General features: G+C 36.5%; 1 protein-coding gene across 1 annotated transcript in view; it reads right to left on the bottom strand.

Annotated features, from left to right (window-relative positions):
• DAPK1 (death associated protein kinase 1) overlaps positions 1-18,509 on the bottom strand; it is a 96,981-nt gene that overhangs the window by 34,586 nt on the left and 43,886 nt on the right. Inside the window, exons 3-9 of the mRNA XM_026088454.1 lie at positions 16,084-16,305; positions 4,189-4,327; positions 2,569-2,698; positions 2,237-2,285; positions 2,073-2,099; positions 1,465-1,617; positions 1,256-1,301 (exon numbers count right to left, since the gene is read on the bottom strand). Coding sequence (XP_025944239.1) covers positions 1,256-1,301; positions 1,465-1,617; positions 2,073-2,099; positions 2,237-2,285; positions 2,569-2,698; positions 4,189-4,327; positions 16,084-16,305 — 766 coding nt within the window. The remainder of the gene's footprint in view (positions 1-1,255; positions 1,302-1,464; positions 1,618-2,072; positions 2,100-2,236; positions 2,286-2,568; positions 2,699-4,188; positions 4,328-16,083; positions 16,306-18,509) is intronic.

Below are 18,509 nucleotides of genomic sequence, written 5' to 3'. Positions count from 1 at the left end.
AGGTGAAGGCAGTGATGGGAAGAGGGGAAGGAGGATACGAGCAGTGGTATTAGGAAAGGATGTCTGGAAAGTTAAAATATAAAGGAACATGACAGGGTACAAATCAATGTGTCTTGTTCCAGGAGTGGAAGCCCTGGGCTCTGAAAGACAAACTCAGACAATGCTTGCTCTAGTGGTTTAAAACATCATTACCCCAACTGCCTGCTTTACATTGCAGCTGTTCAAGATTGCGCCATGGAAAAGTCATCAAAGCACAATGGGTACCAATACTCCTTTCAGTCAAATCTGTAGTTTGGCATATTGGTGTTTAAGTGTTTGACCCAAGATGCTGGCCTATGAACTGGAGCAGCTGTGACATAGACACATATTCTGCTTATTGGTTCTCTGAGAAATGGAGAGGTTTCAAACACTCACGGCTGTTCTTTTACTGAATAAGAGTCAACATCCCTAAGGCTTAATTTCTAAGAAAATGAACTACTAGAATGAAATTGATTTATAATAGATACAGATACACAGGACTGAAGTAATCAAGATACCAGAGCTTAACAAGTCACTATTTATCAGCTCAGCAGTGGTAACTTAAACCAAACCTCCAAGAGAAAGTGCACTCCCAAGACTGGGGAAATTATTGGCACTGAAAAGATTTACTGTTCACAACTAGAAAGTGATACGCAATTGATTACATTAAATGATAGGTATACTATGCACGTATTAAAAAGAGCGGTCTCTTTTCTCTTTCTCTCCTGCTCAACTTAGCTGCATCACAACAGTTTGATTCACACCAACCACTGCGGAACCCTTAAAAAGAAATGGATCACTGCCCCACATCAACTGCTTTCTTTAGTCTAAAGAGGAAGGAAGGAAAGAAGAAATATGACCCTTTTGTCCTATCTAAATAGGGAGATTAGAAGATGACAAATGTAAGTGAGCAGAGAGGAAATTGGACTGGATTCAGAAAATGTGTCTTTGTCAGTACAATGCTTTCTGAACATTAACTTCTCTGACTGAGCATGATTTTAATCTTAATAATGGACTGTAGTACTTGCCTACCACTAACCAACATGGACGATATCTTAATGAAGTCCATACTCTGCACTTAGGAGTTTACATACAGATAGCTCTCTGAAACAGTAAGATCTATTGAACAGATATGCCAATTTTTCTTTTGAAGGTTTTGTTAAAAAACTGAAAAAGTGTAATATGAAATAAAGACTGATTAAAAAACAGGATAAGAGAGAACATATTACATACTAACCTTGATCCAAGGATGCAGCAAACTATCTTGAATAGTCATTCTCTTCCTTTAATGGGAGAAAAGATATAACTATTTCAGGTAATAAAAGTTACATAAAATACATAACACTATATATTTAATAAACTAACATTGCAAAATATCATGTAATTTGAAACACTACAGATAAATCAGAGTGCAACAGCAGATACACAAGAAGAGAAATAACTCACTTTGGATCCTTGACTAGAAGTCTTCGTATAAAATCTTTAGCTAGGGCACTGGTATTACTGAAGAATTCTTCCTCAAACTCATAGTTCACAGCAGACACATTTGCTAATGTTTCCTGTTTGGTTTCTCCAAGAAATGGTGATGCACCACTTAGACTGCAGAAAGACAGAACATTCCTCTCATTACATGTTGTAATACTGCCCTTTCAACCCTCTAGATCAAATCAAGGCAGAAGGTGAATATAATTTTTTTCTACTTTAGAACTGCAAACCTATTTTAAGGAAGATTTCATCTAATAGGACAAAAAGCTTCACTGTAATTTCAGAGAATGTTGATTAAAATAAAGCCTTTAAGGAATATTGCCTAAAGATGTGAAGCCAGCTTCCCATGCTATCTCAATGCTGACTAATGGCTGTTCTTTCTGTAATTATACAATTGCTTTTATGATCACTCAACTTGACTTGTGTGCAGTCAAACTGGTTTGATTTACACAGAATTTTTATGTGAATTTTTGTCAAAAATAGAATCATATAACTGAAAACCCAGAGGACAGAATCAGAATAAAAAAATCAGTATTTCCAAAGAATCACCTGTAGATTTTGGTACTTACAGAATGTAAGTTATTACACCAATACTCCTGGAGTGAAAAAGAAAAAAAAAAGGGGGGGGTGGGGAGGGAGACAGAGGGAGAGAAAGAGAGAGAGAGAGAAAAAAGAAGTTAGAACTTCAGAATAATTATGAGAGATTTATCTCAAAAAAGATCCAAGAGCTTACCACATATCTGCTTCAAGACCAAGAGGTTCATAATTTACTATTTCAGGAGCTGAAGGAAGACAGAAGAAAATCAGTACATAATCAAAGAACACACCTATGTCACTCTGGCCATGTATATGTCAGACATAACTAGCCAAGATGCTGATAGATAAAAATAACTTTAATGCAAGTCTAAGCTATTAATGAACACTATAAATTGTTCTATTAAAATTCAAAATGTCACATATTGCACACAGATTATGTAAACAGTAACTCAGCCAAACCAAGCTAAGCCACACATACCATTTCATATACTGAAAAAGAGTAGTCTGAAGAAAGAACAGTGCTCTTACCAACAAACTCTGGTGTTCCGAAAATATTTTTGAATTCATTTCCAAAGTCAATTTTGTGTGCTAAACCAAAGTCAATAATCTTGATTCGAGGCTTTGGTACATTCCTGTCCAGCAACATTATGTTTTCAGGCTTTGAGATGGAGGAAGAGGAAGAAGAGGGAAGAGATTTTAAGTAGGTACAAAATGTCTGATACATACAAGTACCCTTAAGCACTGAGTCCTTGCTCAGCATCTACTTCAGTCTGTTGATCTGTGTCTTCAGCAAGAAAATCCGGTCATTTGCTATTATGACCTAACATGCTAAAAATTAAGTACAATAAATCAGGATTTAACATTGATGACAGACTCCTGTGATTTCCATGGGGCTGAGATTTTACTTTTTGTAAATATAGCTATTGCAGTTTTCATGTGGACTAAGTGAGCGGAAACGCATCCCATCACATCCATAAGCTGGCATGCTCTGAAGAGCTCATAGAGCTACAGCTGTCCTGCTCACATTGCTAAAGAGGACTTCCGGAGCCACTAAGAACTTCAATATCACCATTATTTTACTTCTCCTTACCTCAAACATAATGGCTGATGTGCAGGTAAAAGGCAAAAGTAATTTTCTTCTTTCCCTCCCCACATTTCTATTTTTGCTGCATATTTCAATTTGCATGATCTTATTATCAGGTGTAAGGATGCTTTATTTTATTAGACACAATGGCAAAAAATTTACACCTCATACTGTGAGAAAATATTAAAAGTATATTCTTCTATTTTCACAACTCATTTATCTTGATGATCATCTTATAAAGACCAAACATATTATTTGAAGCGGTAAGATTGGAAAAAGTATGTTTAAATTGAAAAACATTCTTTTCTCTACCTTACCCCCAGAACATGGCATCCCCTTTTAGAGCTCCATTGCCATATAATAACAATGCCTCCTTTTCCTACCATAGACATAGCTGCTGACTTCAGCAGACTTTAGCAAATGTTCAGCTGCCTTCCTACATTAAGATGACATAAAACTACCAAAAAACCTTACATATGAAAACATTCAATATTCTGAAATTAAACAATAAGAAAGCATTAACTGAGTTTACATACAAAAGATCTCTTTCCATTGCCAAAATAATGCAAAATTCATTTGAAATAAAGCTTTTTTTCTTAAAAAAAACAAAAAAAYCCCCATGTGTTCTACAGAATCTTTACAGGCAATTTTGTCTTGTTTTGTTTTTACTACCTATAGATAACTTTCAAGTGAACGTAGGATGTATACAACAGTGCAGTCCCCCCCACCCCCCCCCAACTCAATGAGAAAAGGCATGCTATTCAGAATGTTGCATCCAGATCCCATCCACATTCCATACAGTCCTAAACACAGCTTTTATTTCAAGACTGTTTCCTCAGAATGGTCTCATTTTGTTCAAAGTTGCTATTTTCCATGTGGAAACAGATGGGAACTATTCATGGTTCAATAATCTCTTTTCAATGGCTGAATTTTCCCCTTTCTACATAAGCTAGCAAAAAAAGCTACAGCCAATATCTGCATGATGGCAGATTTCTGGCTGGTGTTATAAGGACTTAATGGGATGCTGCTTGCAGTTGTCTACATTTTTAATCTGCTCAACATACCTTAAGATCAAAGTGGGCAATTTGCAGAGAATGGAGATACTGAACACCATTAAGTATTTGTTTGAGAAATTCTGTGGCTTCCTCTTCCGTGAGAGATTCTTTTTCAGCTAAGAAGTCAAAGAGCTCTCCACCTGCAACACTTGGAGAACAGAAGCAGAGTTACTGACAAACTTGCTTTAACCTTTGGGTTCTTTTTAGCATAACTATTTTCAGAGCAACCTTATCTTCTGGTTTGATATTGATGCTTTTAACACCATTAATATCAAACCAGAAGATGAAAATTGCATAATTCAATATCTGAAACAGTCAGTAACTCTACCCCTCTTCCTCTGGAGAGGGGAAAGATTACAATACAGAAATCTTATTTTCAAACAAGAAACCCAAAACAAACAAACAAAAGAACCCCCCACCCACAGGGTCAGCTATATCTAAATTTAAATAAAGAATAAAATTAAATAAGAAGTAAGTATTCTCAAAACATAGTAATGTAGCTGAACATCTAGAAAAAAAAACACAAATTGGCTCATACTACCAGTAAAACATGCAGTGCTTTTTATGCTTTGGGAAACAGAAAAGTTAAAACTCACTTTGAAATAAATACTAGTAGCTGTCCTACTATGCAGTTTCTAAACTCCCTAAAGTGTTCAACTCTTTGAAAATACACTGTAATCTTTAAAATAGTGTGTTACATTCATCATGTATGTCATATTTGGACCTAAAATTATCATGCCTTTCCTACAGTGAAAAGCAGCTACTGCCTTTCAGACTACTTACAGAAAGCCTTTTAACTTCACAGGCAGAAATAAGAGTGTAAGAACTGAAGAGGGTGCATAAGCATTACCAAATTCTGAGGAAGCCTGCATTTGAGGGAGAGGAATAAACTGAAAATGACCCTTGTCTCAGCTCAGTCAGTCATCTGGCCGGAGTGATGATTGTCAACAGCGCCAAGACACGCAGAATTTTAGTAAATAGGAAATATGATTTCTAACTTTTCTTAAAAAAACATCCCAAAACTTCATGCAGTCTCCCCCARTTTAAAGACATATGTTGAGATCACTGGCTGGTCTGGCAACCTGTTTTTTCTGTTTATGAAAACAGCATTATTACCTACAGATGTGTTGGAGACTGCAAAGATAGTTATATTATTTCCCACCTCTTGCATTGTACTGATACTTAAAAAATACTGAAAATATACCCTAATATATGTTGACTTTCTGTAGGAGAAGAATCTGTTTGTGATTTAAAGTTCTGATTATAAAAAATAATGGGATTAACATATAACAATAGCTAAACAGTCTGGGTGAGTTTCTGGAAATATATTTGACTTGCTTTATCATGTCTACTGTTCAAGAGACTTAATTTGCATTATTGTAATGCAAATTGCAGACAGAGTATATTTTAATGAGTTCTTGGAGCTTTCACTCAGCTGCCTAGAAGATAATAAGGGTATTGTTTTTAGTTTTATTTGTGCTGTTGTAATATTTTCTTCATGAAAGCAATTATTGAAACAAAGTGCTATTAAATATAAGAATTACAGCCTGGAAGGGAGAAAGGTCATTTTAATCATCCCTGTTTTAGGAACATTAAAATGGAATTCCTACAGATTAAATACAGTTCATTATTTTACCACAGATGCAGATCAGTAAGATCTTACAAACGGATGCACATGTGTATTATCTCATGCTTTGCTTCCCACTGAAAAGAGCAAAAGGTTTTCAGGTTAAAGTCTGCACCTCTGCAGCACTTCCTGATGACAAATGGAAAACTGGGCAGTGACACATTGCTGGCATTTCTTCTCATTTCCAATTTCTGGGCTAAGGGACTTCTAAATTATATAGAACCTGTTTCCAAATGTTTATTAATACATGTGGACGTTTACTGTGGTTGTCATAAGGATGTTAATCAGAGTACATCCATGCCACACAATGCAAACAGACTCTGGCTACTCTTCAAGCCAGTGAGCAGCTGTGACAGCAGTCACAGAAAAACTAAGCACCTTTATAAACTCAGGTTCAGTGGTTAACTGTCATACAGGTTTTGGTAAGCAGGAAGAGCAGCTGTATCTATCTACAAATGCCGTGCAGCTGACCCTTCAGCCGAGGAAGAGAAGGGAGCTGAAAGGCTGCAGCAAACATGCTTATTCCCTCACGTTGGCATACACAGTCTCTGTAAAACTTACTAGTCATCTGTAGCAACAGTAGCACTGATTACACACATTTCTTCTAAACCTAAAAGACACATTTAATTTAATATCAAGGGTTTAGTTATTTTCAAGATACCTAACAAAGAAACAAAACTGTATTTGTGTAAAAAGGAAAAAATCTCTTTATCCTCAGTCTCTTATCTGCAACCTTTTTATTTTGTGTAGTTTCATATCCTGAAAGTTTAGACCACATGATATTACAAGTTTGATAAACATGGGTTTTCACTTGTCTCAAATATGTCACATTTGTGAACAGTTAATTGCATGTATAAACACATTTTAACAGATCATGCAAATGGAGTCAGGTTCAGAAATTGTCGAGTGCTACTCTCCTGTCTTGCCTAAGGTTAGCTGTAGTGATGTTCCCTCTATAATTATTTCACAGGCTTTAGAACAATGTGAAATAGAATATTACTTGTATTTCACAGGTAATACACCTAGTACCTAACAAAGGAAGAAACTGAGATCCAGAGAGGCTAATAGGTTAAACAAACAAACCAACCAACCAACCCCAACTGTTGTGGCTCTTAAAAAATTAGGAGCTAGGTATCAAAGCTACTCGATTTTTCCAAAGGGTTGATGTGCTTATTTAGATTCTTAGGTACTATCGCCCTAAGTAACTCTGCAGTCTTTTAAGCAGTATCTGATTAAGAAGGGACTGAATCCAACACACTCAAAGCATGATTCCAGAACCAAGTGCACCTCTGATCTAAGAGGTTTGGAGCATACCCCTTCACATTATACATCTTACCCTTAACTGCCTGGAGTACACAGTTTCAACTCATAGACCAGGCCATTGTAACTTTCACTGCTGGCAATGTCTCAGCTGGTGGGAGCGAGTTCAGCACCTCACATTTTTCCCTTTGGGAGTTGTAATTGTTGGCAAGTATGGTGCCAAGATCACTTGCTTAGAACATGTACTGTTTAATCTTACCAACAGAGAAATAAAGCACAACAGAAACAGGGTTTTACAACAAGGATGACTGAAATGTTAAACTAACATACAAGGCAATCCAGAAACTTAGAAAAGCCCTGCTACCCAAGAAAGGCCCCCCCACTTCAGACTGCACCCATAGATTCCATATTAGCTTGTCCCTGTACGGGAAAAGTTGGGACCCACATCCTCATGAGAGCTTAATAATGCACATATTGTTTCTTAGCTTCCTTTAACATTTATTGGAAGACTGCTTCTTCTGCTACCTTCCTGTGGACTTTGGTCAGGTCTGATATTAAACTGTATCACCTTAGGCATACAGAAAGTGACTGTATCATGATAGGGTAATTACTTCAAACAAGAAAGTTGATACAGTCCACCCTGAATATCCTCTACAAGCTAAGTTTCAACTCCACAATTAATTCACTGGATCGCAATACCCTCAAAATCAATCACCAGAGTCTGCTTTCACAGACTTCATAAAAATTAAGGCCATAAGAAATCACTACATGATCCAGACTGGACTTGAAATATTACAGATCATCAAATAGCTTATAATAAGCAATTAAAGATGCTAACTATGTAAGATACTTCAGTGCTCAAAAATTTCCTAAAACGCTGTCAGGTTTTCAAGTCTGGTCTTGTGTTTCAGGCAGAACAATATAGTTCCATACAAAATAAACACAGCACATTTTTTATCCTGAGCTCAAAGGTGAAACTGGAAGGCAAAACTCCAACAGAAGACCCCGCTGCAGCAACATACCTATGGGTATGTTTATCTCAAGCACAGCAGCAGTCTTAATTCAAAGTAGAAGGGCAGACAATTCCACACATCAGCCTCTGAAACTGATTTTTTTTTTTTAATCCTAGCTTCTCCCCAAAAGTACACAGATTTTAGCTTCATTACAATGTCCGAGCATCCTTTATAAATTAACAACAAAAAAGGTTTGCTTGGAGGTTGCTGGTGCATGAAAGCCCTGTTTAAATCTGGCTGAAACCAATCATTCAGTAGGTTTCCTTGAAACCATCTGAATCATGCAATCTCACTTTCAGCTTGCCTTGAAGAAGGAAGACTCACCACAGAGATCCTTGATACTTAACAGACTGCTGCCAACCACTGCCTGGATAAAAAAAAATCGCTTCCTGAAGGGAGTGTGGGCAATAGGTTCACCAAGCACTACTGTGTCTTCCTCTGGATCATTTTAGAGCATCTGTGCCTTGTACTCTCCAGAAGTGCACAGCTTTGCTCAATTTCTCAGTTTGCTGGTAGGAATTACCAGAAAAGTTTCTGAGCAATTCATTTGTGAGTTAACACAACTCTGATATACAGATTGCTAAAAATTAACCTATGAGCAACAAACTATAACCACTCAGATTAACAGAGGAACTTGATTAAAGTCAAGTCACATCTAAATTCCATTACTGCTGCAAAACCTTTATATTCACTGTCACATCACGCCTTCCTCTGAAGCGCCGTCTTTAATATTCCTGTATAAAACTTTGTTTACTTTTAAACTAAAAACATTTTGCAGTTACAGTAAGCTGTACATATATTAGGCTCAAAAATATAAGAATTTGTGATTGATCAAGGTCACATCTTGATCGTAAGGAGAAGGCTTCAGTATCAAGTATAATATAAAACAGAAAGCAATAGAGGTTGAGTAATTATTTTCACTGTCATAATGTGACTTCATTTTACACTGCCTCCAAGCAGTAGAGCACATATTTCTAAAAAAAAAATATATATATATATATATCTAACAACCCTGCTTTTGAAAATATTTTCTATAATCATTTTCACTAAAAGCAAAGCTGGCATATATTACTTTCCTGACATTTCTAGGTAGAGCTTTCCTGAATTGGTGCAAATAAAATAAAGCCTCAGATCAGCTGCATTATTATAAAATGCAGCAGCAGCAAAAGCATTTCCTAGCCTTCCCAAAGGAATCCTGACAGATGTGTCTGCAACCCACATATTTCCCTCTGGGAGAGGGAACATATCACACCTGTGGAGAAAAGATTTCTGGATAGTGCTTTTGTCAGTTGTCAGGCCTAGTTCCGTGATACGGAACTAATGGCCAGCTCCCAGAGGAAGTCATTATGGGAACCTACACCGGGAACTTGGACCCAATTAACCTTCACAACCAGCCGTGTCACCTCCTAATGACTCAGTCACATGCCATGTTGATCACACTGCTCATATAGTAATATCACCTGAATGATAATTAATGATTATCTAAGATTTTCTGATGAAGTTAAAAAAAACAAACAAACAAAAAACCCCCACCTCTAAGCCAAAAAACTTTGATCAAACTTAACTTTGGTTTAATGTAGGTTTAATCAACCTTGCTTAGATTTCAAAACAGCAAAGGCTAGCAGAGTTGAAGAAAATTCTACAAGCAATTTATTCAAATTTTTGTAAGCAGATTTAATTTGAAAAATTATCCAGATAGTCTTCTATTATGGGATATCAGTATTCTTGTCTAATCCAAAAATTTGTTCTGTCAACTTGCAAAAGAAAAGAAATGGTCTCCTTTAGGGTTTTTTTAGTTGAATGACTTTCATATGACAACTCGCAGTATTTCAAAGTTGAAGTTGTCAACCCAAGACCAATGTGAAATATTGCTATTTCCATTTTATTTAAGGTTATAGATCTTTACATCCACTTCATTTAACAGCCTTTATGAATTGTTCAGTTGCCAACCCACTCCTCTGAAATTTACCAAATATTCTGAAAGAGCAGCAAAGGTGTTGCTTGCTTTTCAAGTAACCTACCCGCTCAACGTACTTAATATTTCTATATCTACCTACCAGAAAAATTAAGGCATGTTACGGCATCTCTACTCCTTGGCATTTTCATTTGTCCAGCTTCTCCTAGACAGACTAACTGCTGTAAATTCCTTTCTTTAGAGCACCTGAATTCTTCCCATATGTTGAAGCTCTGGCATCAGAATGCCCAGAAAAACACAGGCACGAGAAATTAGACTTAGATTTAAACAATTAGGTTTCAGCTAAGAAGGAGACCTGAAAACTCATGTGAATCTTTCTGCACCCAAAAAGAGATGGTATTTAGGTTTTCATTACTAAGCGCCCAGAGTTTAAGTTACTGTGCAGAGAAGATTACTAACACTTTGGTCCAGGCGCCAGTGCCTTAGTATTTAGATCCTGCCCAAGACATTTGAATTTAATATACAGGCCACTCATTGTACAAAAGTATCATGCATTTTGCTTAGTGACTGCAGAACCCAGAAACCACATATCCTCTGAGATGAGCTCGGTGGGATGCAGAGTCATACTTGCTCTAGTTTCTCTCTTTTCAGCCCCATGTAGTCTTATTCTTAGTTGTCTCAGCTTTGTAGATCTATCTGTGGGCCTATAATTCAGGCTTTTGAAGTCAAAAGGTGGCACAATATCTAGAAGTTAGTGTTGCAGAGCTTGCTTTCTGTTACCTTGCAGCAAGTTCCCAAGAATTCGTCTCAAAATTCAGTACAAAGCTATTCAAGAACAACCTTATGACTTACAGGCAAGCTTAAAACCCTCAGAGCTGATTTAGAGTTTCACTGGAAATCAAGCTAGTCTTAATTTTACTTGGACTACTGTAAGTTAACTCCCTGATAAAACAGAAGAGAAATCTAATGATTCCATTATTATTTGTGATTATGCTTCAATGAGCAACTCACAATATCATCAGAATTTTTATATATGGGGCTATCATTTCCTCCTGGCTCTGTTCTGTTTTAGTTGACACTATGGAGGTACTGACAGGTGGCAATTCTGTTCCTGAGACATCTGGATGAAGAAGACCAACTTACAAGTGGTTGTATTTTTTAGAAGTTAGCTCCTGTATACTTTCTTTAAAATTTAATGTAATTCTCCTCTTTCTCACCTGCAACTTTTAAAGCATTTTTCCTCTTTTTTATTTTTAAAAACAGATATTTGTCATTCAGAAATATGCTACAAAAGCTAATGGACTTAAACTAAGATTTCTAATTCACAAATGAAGATACATTTTTTGAGGAGAAAAGCACAAATATACAATTCTATCCACAACTTTCTAGTGAAAAGAATCAGCTATAAAAATCACGGTGTTTGAAAAGGCAAGAACATCTGAATTATGTTTCAACATTCTAAACAACTACTATCTAATTTAGGATGAAGGTATTAATTCTTTGGAGTTGCACCTAGAAACCATAACCAAGGCTCTACTAAACAGCACACGGTGAGCATATTCTGTGGGTCTACAGTCTAAATGAAGAGATCAGAAAGTAGAAGGAAAAACAAAGGAAAAGAGACTGAGGTCCTATGTATCGAAGGCTACCATCAGGCCAGTGAAAAGAGAACCAAGTAGGTGCAGAACAGGCTGGAGGACAGAAAATAACTTACTGTGCAACAGAGGCATCTGTGTTTCCTACAGTCTGTGAAGTCTGGTAAGATAATGGCCTCAGTGAAGCCCCCTGGAAAGAGCTTAGTACTGCTAGCCAACAGAGACTAGCTGGTTGAGTGCTGCAGCTGGGCAGAAAAATAACCATAAAATTCTGACTATGAGATTGATTCAATTATTTGCATGACAGGAGAAAAAGCAGAAATAAGAGTCTTATTGTTCTAAGTTAGATGAGGAAGAGATGGAGTTTTTCAGCTTACATTTAATATGCTAGCATTCCTTGCAAGATGATGAGAGAAACCAGAGAGTAGAAATTTTGAAAGTATTTTCAAATCAAGAAGACATATGCCACTAAGTGGACCAAGAAATATGAAAATACGTCTGCTTTCCCCAAATATACCAACAGACTTTCAAAGTGAGTCTCTTAAAGGATATCTCATGCTTGCATGTGACTGCTGAATCTTTTCATTAAGATTTGGTTTAAAAAGTTTCAGAAATGAAATGTTATGTAAATTTTATATAAGTCAGTTTCCTGACATAAGGCAGCCTTATGAAAATCCCTCCATTATGGATAAAGTTTTTGACATGCACATCTGCTTTGTGTTCTGTGTTGAGAGGACAAAGCCACTGCAATAACTAATGAACTGCTCACATTTCCTTTCATGAAACATATTGCTACCTGGAATATTTTAATTGTAAGCTGACATACATTTGCAGTAAGCAAATGAAGCGAGAACTTCTCCAGTCAGTTGCTCATGTCCAAGAAACATCATTAATAAAGCATAAAAATAAAAAGGGTACATTTTTCGCAAGAAGCTGGCACGCAATACTACAAACCATTTGCTGAACCAAGAGGTAAAAATCAATAGTTAATAGGCAACAGAGACGCCATCCTGAGATTGTGCATGTTAACAGCTATTGATAGCGACTAAAAGGACAGCTGTAGAGGCATGCCTTTTGTGGATAGCAGGGTTCTTTAAAAAATACAAATCAGAAATTCTTTTCATCATCACTGTTCAAATTATTACACTTGCTTACTAATATGAAAGCAGTGTTTCTTCTGGAATTTTTATTTTGTTATGATCTTTTCATAGCAAGAATGCTGAATTTTAATTTCTTTTTAAATTCAAGAAAAATTCAGTTATACAATATCATATCTGTATGTGATATACTCTCTCATCTTATGGTCATAACTAAAAATATGTCCCAGGAAAAATGCAGTTTCTAAAATGAATTTAGTCATGGAAAGAAAACTTACTCAAGCTATGTTCTAATTAATAAGGAAAAGACTCACTTAGAATGGATTCTGAGGACAGCAAAAGAGGTTATTTAATGAAATTTCAGCTTTATACTTAACTGTCTCCTTTTGTTTGAAATTGTTCTGTAAGAACAAAGAATGTCAGAGTAGTAGGCAAAACACAAATAATAGAACAGTAAAATAAAAGTGGATCACATATTTAAGAGCCTGTGATTAAAATGACAATTTTTTTGCCTTTTCAATTGCTTTACATACTATTGTAGAGATTTTGAAATTTTTAAAAGTTGCCCCTATAGCAACTAGTATATTCAGTTTATAAAGTGATTGCTAGCATGTCACCTTTTCCATTTTGTCCCTCTAACTAAATAAATGTTGCGTTTGTGATATCACAATAGCATTTCTTCAACTTACAAGACTTGTATAGTAGTATGGGAAAGCGAAAAGAGAATCCCCAACTGAAATGACAGGGGGATTGTTAACTAGGCAAAACAATTAGCTAAACTACACTGCAAACAGTTTGTTGAACTTTGCACTTTGTCAGAAACAGTATTTCCTTCTATTAGATAAAGTCAGCAGGTACACACAGATGCACACAGCAACCTTGCTGCTGAAAGAGCTTCTATTCCATTTCAAAAATGACAGAGGGAAGACTATTCCCATTCTTGCTATTACTGTCTGGGACTACTGAGTTTTCTTCAGAGCTCTTGAGTCCAGATACTTGCCCGATTTCACCTGCAGAGCATTGTAATAGACTGATAATAAACACAACAAGGTTACAGATAGGAAAAATGTTCCTTTTAAAACCCTAAAATAATTTTGTGTGGCTGCATGAGCTTTCTGAAATATTACTTAGGAAGTATGTTAAGGTAAGAATTTAAGAACCTAAAATCTTAGGGATTTTTGTCTACCTAGATAGATATATCTAGATATATATTACTCATAGAATGCTAAGGTTTGCAAACAATAGCTGCTAATAACAAAGAACGAATGATTCCATATTGAAAAATATACCGGGAACTGGGTGAAACAAAATCATACAGAATTTGCATACATGCTTAGGAAAGTTAGGTCCTGTACTGGCAAGTGAATACATCAACTCACCTATCTGTGGACAGCTTGGGAACTATAAAAGACAGGAAGAGTACAGAAGGGAATCAAAGTTGTCTAACTGCAGATAGTATGAGGTTTCTTGATATGAAGTACTGGCCCTATTTAATGCTAAAATCTTGTTGCTAAAAACTCTGCTCAGCCAAGAAGGAGAGCCTCAGCATCAATTTCATACATCAGTTTCACAGTCATACTGGATACATTTACACTCCAGACTATCTTGGCACTTGAAGATATTTCCACAGAAATGGTTTTAAAACAACTGGAGAAATAAGTCACTTCATGTGAGAGCCAATATAAAATGAGAAGGGGAATACGAGCCAGACTAATTTTGCTGTATATTTATGACACATTTAAATAGTCCTGAACAAAACCCAAGAGTAGTAGATCTTCCGATACTAACTGTAAGGAAGTTTTACTTTATTGAAAAATATGACATAGCTTTGGTTCATTAAAAAAAACCTGCTGCTTGTTTAAATTATTCACACAATGTTGACAAACTAACATATATGTACATTTCTGAAACTATGAAAATCCCAGATTACAACAAGTATTGTAAACAGTCATATACTGGACTAAAAAGTGTAAAAATATGTTTCAGTATAATGAGGTAGTATTATACATATGTATCTCACAGAAAAAATAAAATTCCAAAAGCTATTTCCCATTTTATTTCCTAAATCTACATTGTAAACCTATGCATATGTTAATGAAAACATGCTGCACTGAAGTGTCCTTTAAAGGTAAGTGCAAAGAGTATTTACGAAAGGTTGTAAACAGGAAGAGATAATCTATATAAGCAAAATCATATGAGCAGCCAAAGAAAAGATATAGTGCTGTCCGGCATTCTGGTGCCAGCTTCCAAATCAGATGTATTTGCTTCTAATTCTATCACTCTAGAAACATAAATGTTTAAGCCTTTAAGCCTCTGAAATGTTAAGTGCAAAATGTCAAATAAAAGCCTTTTATATTATTGAATTTAGTTAAACTGTCTTTTTGAACAATAATTAGCATGAAATGGCAATTTGAACACAATCATCTGCACTAACATTTCAGGGAAGTGGGAGACGTGCAAAAGGAACAAGACAGCACACTTATCAGCTCAGTATCAGACTTCACAGTAGTGACCTGTATCTTTACTGATATGAAGTAACTTGCTTCTTGCTTGCACGAAACACATATTCTAAACCAACACGGCAATAATACAGACTGGTCCCAGCATCCAAACAATGTAAAGACTTGCATGTCTCCACTAGCCAACACTGTCAGCCTTTAAAAAAAGTGAGTGATGCTCAACTTCTGAACTTGCAAGCTTTGAGGAACCTGAAGACAGAACTGAAACAATGCAGGAGTGTTCTTTGTTGACATATTTATCTCAATCCATTAGCAATAACCTTGGCTGAAAAATGGGAACTAAAACAAGGATATGAAAGTCCAGTTTACATTTCAACAGGGCAGAAGTGGAAAAATTCTGTTCTCAGTTAAGTGGGTAAAAAACACGCCAAAATAAACAAACAAACAAAAAACAAAACAAAAACCCCCAAACCAAAAGAGTAATGTTATTCTGACATCACATCAGCATAAAACAGAGCAAAATTTGCCAGAACATCTAGCAAATTTGCTAGAACAAAATTTGATGGAGCAAAATTGCTCCATCTGATTTAACTCCTAGAAACTGTATTTTCCTCTGCTTTTCTCATCAGATCAGTTTACTTACTATTATTCTGGATTCTGGATATTGATGATGATTAAAACAACACACAGAAAAAAATGCTTAAATCTACTAGGATGTGGTTTTACTTCTGTAGTGCATTTGCAGTGAAGGACACTGCATAGAAATCAAGAAGCTACAACTCTGACCTAAAATAAAGAATTCTCTGACTATTACCAATCTTCCTTCAGGTTGGTAAGGAACACTCACTAAATCATAATGACTCTTAAGAGAAAGTGTTTATTTCTCTAACACAAAGAAAATTTCTGTTTCTCCTCCCGAGGACTCTAGAGCTACTTACAGTTCCAGAATAAGAATGACATCTGTTTTGTTCTCATAAACGTCATGCAGTGTGATCACATTAGGATGTCGAATCTCTTTTAGTATGTTAACTTCTCGCTCAATATCTTCCCGGCTCACTCCTCGCCGGCTGGATTTTGTTCTCCGTTTCTTGATGAATTTCGCTGCAAACTGCTGGCCAGTGCTCTTCTCACGGCATTTTTTCACTACAGCGAACTGCCCACTAAAAAAAGGAGGGACAGAATGAGGGAAAGTATTTGGTTCAAGGATGTTTAGAATTAGGAGTAGTTTACAGCTGCTACTGTGGCAGTGAAACAGCCGTACCTCCCAATTATTATCTAAAGTACTTTGCTCCTTTTTGTGCAATCTGGAATAGAACCTGAGAATAGCTACAGGTAGCGAAAAAGATTAATTGAAGTATTGGCTTTACATCACACAAACATACACGTGTACATATACCCACACTTTTCAGCATATCTATAAATAAAAGGTATTACCTGTATAGACCACTAGGTTTTTGACAAATACATGCATCACATTACTGGGAAAACTAATGGTATCTGGTCTTCTCCTTCCACATACATGTTAATTTTTTTTTTTGTTCTCCAAGAGAAACAGTCCTTAATTTCTTCCAGTCAATATAATCTCTCAATATTCACTTTAATCTATCCTCAATTTTTTTCTTAGTTTTTTAGAGGAGGGATACTTGACCTTTAAAAGCACAGATTAGACAGCACATCAAGAATTACAGTTACTGTATCATCTTGCCAAGTAGGAAGATTTTGAAGGTGAAAACCATAGGTAGGTATTCAGGAACAAGAAATGGTGATTGTGTTACAAACCAGAAATAACACAAGGAAGTTGTTGACTTCAGCACGTTACTATTGACGTATTCAGCTGTTGCTGCTGCTTATAGGTACATACATATTCAGATCAGAAATCTCTAAGAACCTAGTTACTGCGTTAAATAAAGAACAGGATTGTTAATACTGCTGAGATTTCCTTGTAAAGTGCCAAACAAGAATTATTTCAAGTTACAACCATGCATAAACTCAATGCATACTGCTACTTTATGACTGGAGAATGAACATGCGCCAAGTATGCTGATGAAGTAATTAACCAATTAAGGAATGCATGACAGACAGAAAATAGAAGATGATAACCAATAAGCAACTGTGTTATGGGATAAAGAAAGATAATCAAATGCTGTAAGGGAAAAATCAGACTCAAGATTTTTGGATTTAAAGTGCTGGATCAGCTGGAGAATACTTTATGCTGTTGGGTCACCAGTACCAGCATTACAATACTGACACCATACAGAAACCTTAGCAACAAACTCAGTCTCGAACTGAGACACACAGTCATGGCTAAATGACCCTTATCCACAGAAGGCAGGGGTGAGAAGGTCTTCTCAAACACACTGTTAGGAGCGGACTCTAGAGGAGCCAAAACCAGCTGAGAAGTATTTGAATGCAGTCATGGGCAGTGAGAGAAGCAAACTCTGAGAGAAGCAACTGGCAATCAATCTCTAAGTGGGTTTGGTTTTCTTTCAGTGTTATGATCACCGATCAGGTTTCATTCTTCATTTTTTCCTTAAATAAATTTATGAACTTGTGAGACGACTTTACACTTCATGAAAAGAATCCCTGTCATTAAAAAAGTTGCTCAGTTCTGCTGAGTACATAGTCCTTCCACTGTATATCCTTGTTTTAGGGGTAGCACCGTACTGCTAAGAACACAAATTGTCAAGGGTCAGGTTCACCAGACAAGGTACAGTACACATGTGCAGTACACATTATTACAAACTGGAACAGACAGAGAAGTTCTTTAGATTGTGCCAGAACATCCTCTATCCCATTATATGTAGGCTGGAAGACTTACTTCCTAATCTTAGGCACCTAGTGCTATTTGAGACACCCTTGAACATCTAAGAATTCCCATGGGACTGGCAGACAAGACAAAGACACAGGACCTCTAGAAGATCTATGTCATCCTAAACTGGTAGCAGAAGGCTAGGCAGGATACTCTACAGTATTTCATCCCTCTCGACTTGGTTCGGTTTAACTTCACAACAGCTCTCTGTACAACAGAGAATCTGGGTTTTGTCCATGAGGTCTGAACAATTTTGCACTAACAGAAATACAGCTGGAGCACACATTTAGATATTTGCACTGCCACAGAGAAGTGCTGACAGTAGTGCTCCGGGCCCTTGCTTATGGGCAGGAGAAGCCATGACTCCCTCTCTCCCCACAACACATACACCTTCACAGATATCGAGATATTCAACTTTATCTAAAAAGCTGATTGCTTTTTAAAGAGTTCAAACTTCCAGAAAGACTGCCAAGTCAGACAGCAGACGTAGGCGGTCACTATGACTCAGAACAGTTACTCAAACTCAGGGTAAGAAGGAATTAAAAATCAGTTGCT

Source organism: Apteryx rowi, unplaced genomic scaffold, assembly GCF_003343035.1.
Source record: "Apteryx rowi isolate R43461 unplaced genomic scaffold, aptRow1 scaffold_77, whole genome shotgun sequence".
In the NCBI taxonomy this organism is placed as follows: domain Eukaryota; kingdom Metazoa; phylum Chordata; class Aves; order Apterygiformes; family Apterygidae; genus Apteryx; species Apteryx rowi.
Note: the sequence above shows the minus strand (reverse complement) of the source record. Positions and strands in the feature narration are given on the sequence as shown.